Source organism: Botryllus schlosseri, chromosome 6 (assembly GCF_051294905.1).
Source record: "Botryllus schlosseri isolate E-star chromosome 6, Bs_hap1, whole genome shotgun sequence".
Lineage (NCBI taxonomy): Eukaryota > Metazoa > Chordata > Ascidiacea > Stolidobranchia > Styelidae > Botryllus > Botryllus schlosseri.
Genome location: NC_137241.1, coordinates 14,408,785 through 14,415,623, shown reverse-complemented (window position 1 = coordinate 14,415,623; position 6,839 = coordinate 14,408,785). Strand labels below are relative to the sequence as shown.

At 43.3% G+C, this 6,839-nt stretch overlaps 2 protein-coding genes across 2 annotated transcripts in view; both read right to left on the bottom strand.

Moving 5' to 3' along the window:
- Positions 1-1,157: 1,157 nt before the first annotated feature.
- Positions 1,158-3,664, bottom strand: LOC145441075 (uncharacterized). Its single transcript, XM_080318851.1, has 8 exons — positions 3,540-3,664; positions 3,282-3,460; positions 3,067-3,195; positions 2,860-3,003; positions 2,580-2,799; positions 2,345-2,507; positions 1,611-1,850; positions 1,158-1,551 (listed from the first exon to the last, which is right to left on the bottom strand). Exons 1-8 carry the CDS (start codon positions 3,560-3,562, stop codon positions 1,231-1,233), a joined length of 1,419 nt encoding a protein of 472 aa, XP_080174977.1. The 5' UTR covers positions 3,563-3,664; the 3' UTR covers positions 1,158-1,230.
- A 2,099-nt stretch (positions 3,665-5,763) lies between these two features.
- LOC145441077 (inter alpha-trypsin inhibitor, heavy chain 4-like) overlaps positions 5,764-6,839 on the bottom strand; it is a 35,422-nt gene continuing 34,346 nt past the window's right edge. The window contains exon 15 of the mRNA XM_080318866.1: positions 5,764-6,391. Coding sequence (XP_080174992.1) covers positions 5,970-6,391 — 422 coding nt within the window. The 3' untranslated portion in view covers positions 5,764-5,969. The remainder of the gene's footprint in view (positions 6,392-6,839) is intronic.

Here is a 6,839-nt window from a genome sequence, read left to right as displayed (position 1 = left end):
TTCGATTCGAGTAATAAAATGCGATTTTTTTCGAGCACTGAAATGATACGCTCCTCGCCACTAAAAGTTAATTTATCAACAAGAATCATAATCTCGATGCTCATTTCCACTGCGGTAGCCTTGAAACCTGGATTAGTCGTATCGCAGCATACGAAACATGGTACACGGCTACGAACGTTATTGGAAATATCTTTAATGTGATGGATAAGAAGCATTATATTCTTTGTGATGGCACAAAAGGTAGGCTATATATTTATACTTTCACATTTTACATCCTTATGACGTCATATTGAGTAATACTCGAATACTCGACTCGAAACATAATACCACGTGATTCAGAATCAAATCGCTCAGGTAATCGATTTTGCCTAGCCCGACTTATTACCCCATTATACTTAATACCGCTCAATAACCGATTAATTTTGAATCCCTATTTAGGTATGTACTGTGCAATGTGCATGCTTCTCCGCCTCGTGACGGCAAAGCGGGTCTTTTGAAAACGAATTTCATCCATTGGTTAAACCCATTAATGGATACTGTATCGATATTTACGGGACGTTAGGGGTAAAAAGCCCATTTAGGCGTTATACTTTACGGGTGGGGTAAGCGTTTCAGCCCCAAGTTCGCCAATGTCGATGAATCATTTAATCAGATCGCCATGGCGTGAATTCGCATCCGGAATGTGGTTCAAATCCAACTACGCGCAGTGAAATCATCAAAATAGGACTGGAGAACACCTGTAGCATGAATTGATTGACATTTTCATATTCAAGGCTCTTTAAAAAGTATGTGTAGAGATAGAAAATTACGAATCTTCTTGCAATACAAATCTTCTTGCGATAGTGTGACGCATTCCAACGCCACTTCTTTGGTGATACTGTGACGCAACTTTGGTGATACTGTGACGCAGTCCAACGATCGCTTTGTACTTAGGCGTCTTAGCTCACCTGGGCGTTTTACTGCACTGTTATTGCGATTACATAGTTATGAACAAGGTACATAGTTATGAACCAGGTTTCTTAGCGTTCGTAATTCACGACATCCTCCCATAAGGCTGACACGCACTAATATCGAGAATTCCTGGTGTTCATAATTCACAACATCCTCCATGAACGCTGACACGCACTAATATCGAACGCTATCATCGAGTAGCGATATGTCTTGGGACTCATTCATTATTCGGATCGATGGCATAGTTGCAACAGAAACGGACATGCATCAAGAGCAACGCTAACGGATATACGGGAGCGAAGAAAGCACCAAAATTAAGAGAAAAGCCAATCCGCAAGCGATTATTATCAACAGTGACAGGTCTCCGGAAACGGGTGCTGCTGGTCGCCGGAACTGGGGCTCGCGCGGAAGAGACTCGTCTTCGAACGCACGGCCAATCGCTAGCGCGTCCACAACCAAATCCCCCATGCCATTGATACTGATGGCACCTTCTCCGCGAGAGCCCTCTATCACGAAGATCGGTCCCAGCACAGTCGCAGGCATTTCGCTTCGTCTTTCTCGTCCAGAGCCACAACGCGGCGTACTCGATGAACGGCATTGCTATCACCAGAAAACTCGCATGCAATTACTCTTTATGTAACAACTACCTACACTGTTACCTGGAGATTTTCTGCTGCACATGATTGCAGTTCAGCGTGAATGTAGAATTCCCTGCAAGCAGCACGCGGCGTTTGGAACGACGCGCAAACGACATCGGATTCGAAAGTAGACCGGATGATCGACGGGAGACCGGATTCGACTTCACAACCGCCGCTGACGATATCGAGGAGACGGGGACTTCCAGACTCTCCGGAGCAGGACAAATACATTTCGGCGATGCCAGTAGTCAACGAACCGGACTGTGATGTCAAAGAAGTCATTGTGAAATTGCGCGAGAAAACAAAAACGCACTCAGAAAATAGTCGCTTTTCACCGTAAGGTCGAGAATAATCCGGTAAAACGCGACTTTTTACCTGGTTGTGCTTGCAAACCTATCAATGGATGAAGGACGAAACATCCAATACACAAATTCCACAGATATGAGCTATCCCGGGGGGGCTAGTGGGGTACCCAATTATTACAGCACGATATAGAAATCTCCAAGATCGTAGCCTACACGGTAACCGACGACACCCCTTGGGAAATATTCTCTATTGTCATCGGATTCAAAGCACAATCCTATTGCTTTTCAATTCAAAATTTCATAAAGATCACGTTTGATATCTGATTTTTAACACAATCCTATTGCTCTTCAATTAAAATTTCATGAAACTCATGATACATCCCACGCTTCCGGTGGAGATCTTGGATAAGTACACACGCATCACTCCTCCTGGATTTACAGCACACTTACGTCTAGCGACATCTTCACGTGGATCATCTCCCCAACGGTATAGAGAGCGCCCCGCGTTACTTGGTACATCACTGGACAAACGTTGGGACATGTCGGCACTTTACACAGCGATATCGACGGGAAGATGTCTTTCTTCGCAGTGACTAATCCTGGATTGCTGATCCTGAAAACAATTAACAAAAAAAACACGGTCAATACGATCTAATGATATCATTTCGTTGCTGCTGGTAATCACGTTGGCTGAAGTGAAGTGACGAGTTTGTAGAACCGATTGTAAGTGCACTGGAACTCGACGGCAGGAATCGGCATATCGAAGACGGCGTTGACAAGATCACGATTGAACCACATCTGATTCGTGAACTGGATGCTATCCCCATTCTCGAACGACGTTGTGTTGCAAGCAGTGAACGGCAGAGGAATAGTCAACTCGTAAGCTCCATTTGTGGAAAAAGCCACTGCAAGTTGTCAAATACTAGTCACGAAACGCGAATTGACGCGACCCAACCAATCCATACCGTTGCAGGAGGTTCTGGAATGTTGTTGCAGGCTTGGAGCAATAGAAATGTAGCTGTTCCCCATTCCCATATCATACTCGTTGACGAGGCTTTCGGAGACACTCATGACAATCCTGTCCGGATCACAGCGCAACGTAGGAACAGCTGTTGCACACCGAATATTGCATCAACGAAACGCACGGCAACGCAAATATACTCATTACTCACGGATCGTGCAAGTCTTCCCCAAGTATCCCGCGTCACTACGGCAATAGAAACCGCGGGCGTGTTTACACGATTCGAAGCACTTGCAATCTCCTTGACAGGGGTTGGGGCTGCATGCGGACGGTGCCATGTCTGAACAGAAGAAACAAGCCTGTAGGTGGTAAAGGTTTCATATAGAGTACAAAAAGTCGACGCTAACAAGCGTCCAGCCTTCATACCTGCACATATGGAACAATTAAACCCTCCGCATCCGTCCGGGCAGCGGCATTCGTAGTCGGTGTCTGTCAGAGGTACGCACTGCTGAAAGTCGCTCAGGCAAGGTTTCGAATCACAAATATCACCACTTTGTCGGACATCAGCCGATACAAGAACGATCGCGTAACAGAAACGCAGCAACCTGGACAGCAAAGGATATATAACGACCCGTTCCTACGCAAACAATCACCGCCGCGAACAATCACCGCACTTCCACTCACTTCAAACTTTTTTCCAAGGCCATCTCTGACGAACATAAATTAACCAAGCACTAAACAGAAGTCTGACGCATACAATACAGCCACGGACGCCGGACGGATCCTATATAAGCGCGATGTTGGTCGTCGTTTTAATAATTACCTGATTAATCATCGTCTCGGTAGAGAATGAATGATGTTCAGGCGGTGGCACACTACACTAGTAGCGTGCTGTTGTAGCTTTTATCAGACGGCCAGTTTACATGGAAGCATTGTGATGGTGACTTTCACATCAGAGAAGGCAGCAATAACTTAACTACAGACGCCATATGGCGGCTGTAATGCAGGACGCATCATGAATGTCCATACGAATTACATATATATAGGGGCCTACTGAACGTTATCACCTGTGTCATTTGTGATAGGGGAGTTGCGATACCGACGCATCAGAAATTGCGAAATGATCTCTGGCCTGGAAATTGTCAGCCGTGAACAGCAGTTCTTTTTTTGGCTCAACACTCAACTCTACCTACCGCGGATGTCCAAAGGCACACGAACTGGGGGTCGATGAGGCATACGATGAATTTCTTGAATGTTCCATCTGTTATTACTGTATACTATAATCTAATCTACACCAAGCCAAATAAGAATGTTTGTTTGTCACCTTAAATAAAGTAATATATAGCTGATATGTTGGCATTGACGTTAGTTATGCTCAAACTTGCACTTTCGAGGGTACATACATATTGCCCGTAAATCAGCATTTCGACTTACAAATAACTCGCTATAGCGATAGAATACCACCAATATTCATTACTCAGTAGTTAGGCGTATTTCTGTTGCTTCGTGATTAGTAATTCCTACTACTTTGCTTGATTTCGCTATGATATTATCGGCCCCCACTCTATTAAATTTTATAACTGAATCGAAAAAAGTCCACTCAAGGTTGATATTGAATAAAATTATGTGGCGTCATGTAGCTTGATACAAGCCCTACACCTCACAAATGATTGCTGGTTTCTTCGTGCTAGAGGTTACAATGAAAAATGTATACGTCGATCGAAATTTACCTTTCACCCCAAAATCAGAAAATATCAGTCGCAGACCCCATAACTCGCGCAGGTCAAAGTTATTTGCACGTCGGGAAAGATTCTGTCATCGTGCAATTGTAAACAAATTCAGGTAGTGTAATCATGGGATGAACATAGAGAACTCTATCGCTCAGTGCTCAAAATACAGTTTTTCCACACATTATCAGGTGGTTGACCAAAAAAAAAGTCAACTTTCCTGCTCAGCTCCCGAAATACCCGCCAGGGCGTTACTTCGGTGCTGATTTACGGCATCTCAGTCGAAATTGGCCGTAAATTTTACCAATATTCTCACAAAAGAGGACAAAATCTCGAAAAAGAGGAGATTTGGGCGTCCTCCGAGGACACTTTCAAAAAAGTCAAAAAAAAGAGGACAAATCCTCCTAAAAGAGGACGTATGGTAACTCTATTACTCCGCAAGCATCGAATTTTGCGAGTTGTCGAACTATATCGCTACTAAAGTATCAAAAGCTATACACAAATATTTTTCGGATAGTTCTCCTCCTGCGTTGGGTGACTTTTCATAGCTGCTAAAATTGTCCACTCCCATTACACGAGATCCTCATCAAAGGGAAATATCTACTTACCTCCACCCAATTGCATCCTAACTAAGAGATCTATCGACTACTCAGGACCTATCCTCTGGAATGCATTATGACAACAGAGAATTGCCCTATAATATATTCCAAAATGACCTACTTATTTACCTCTTGTCGTCATATTAACACTGTTGCGCTACCTCGCCAGACATTGCTTCATTGATCAATTGATCATTTGCTACCAACGTTTAATTTTTTATTTTCATTTTTTAACTAACATTTTACAGCCAGAATGTATAGAGACAAGTGTACCTGTTCGATGCTGGTGTGATCAGACTAGTTGACCTTCAAGGTGGTATCGGTTATGCCTATCTGATACAGAGTAGCCTACTGTGCAATGTTCAATGTGCATGCATATTTTCTGTACCACCATCATTGCCGTCTGTTTGTTATGTATTTTGGTGTTGGATTAATAAAGACTCTCTCTCTCTATATATATATATATATATATGTATATTGCCAGCGGCTCAAGGAAACCGTCTTCCAAATAAGTTTCTGGTAGACCTGCAGCCACTCATCTATCAAGAAAAATTATGAAACCTGTTACAACCGTTACAACTATTGCAATACAAGAGTTGGTTTATTCTTTTTCAAGTGGTGTAAATTGACGAAATTGAGTGAGCACATTTCGCTAGTATAGGCCTAATGTGCAGATAACATAGTCGTCGTAAGCAAGCTGATTACTCTGCTTCACACATGACATCATGTCTTCTGTCGAGGATGTTTGGTAGAAAATGTCGATGAAATAGCACGTCAAACGAGGGATTTTATCGTTCAGTGTATTCGTACTGCATCTCGAATCCAATTCCTTCGATGGCATTGTCGCTCTTGAACGTAACTATCACACTCGCGGACTCTGGAATCACGTCAACTGCCAAGTCGCTCTTCATCCCGCAAACAGCTTGGGATTTCGAACTCTGATCGACTGTGACACGGTCGTACACGCAGGCTTCATTCTCGTTGATTTCGATGTCGACTTCGACAAATCGAAGGCTCAGTAAGGTCGTGTTCGTGTCGACCACGAATTCCCATTCGCAGAACGTGTTCGCTGGGTAGGCGGCTGGGTAATTAGGACTTGAGATTGTTCCTTGTTCGAGGCCTTCCGAGGAAATCACACGGCTGCAAGTGCTCGTAGCTGGTTGCCCGTTGAATGGGTTGCTCGTCGGTTCACTCGAATTCGTCTCGACAACTGAAAACGACAGCGATGCACATCACCATGTCAATTCAATTTCGCAATATAAGGTATTAAACAGGTGCTCTCGCTCACGCAATATGTAACTTGCAATATGCCTATTGCAAATTAATGAAAGAGGCCATCAAGCCCATCAAGCCAGCATAATTGAATGGTCTTTGTTCGGAATAATTTAGCGCGAACGGCATATCAAAGCCAGTACATTTCCAATCCATCGTAATTACTCCAAATTATATTATAATTGAAATAATATGTTTCCCGTTGTGGTTATTATTTTCGATGTAGTGATGCACTATACTATTGTGTTTCCTTGTATTAAAAGGGATTTTCAGAGAACCGGCCAAGGAAATCCTATTTGCGTTATTGTAGGGTTACCATATTTTGGTATCGGGAAAGGAGTACACTTTTTCAATATTTTCTAACTTAGAATACCGGAGGGAAATTT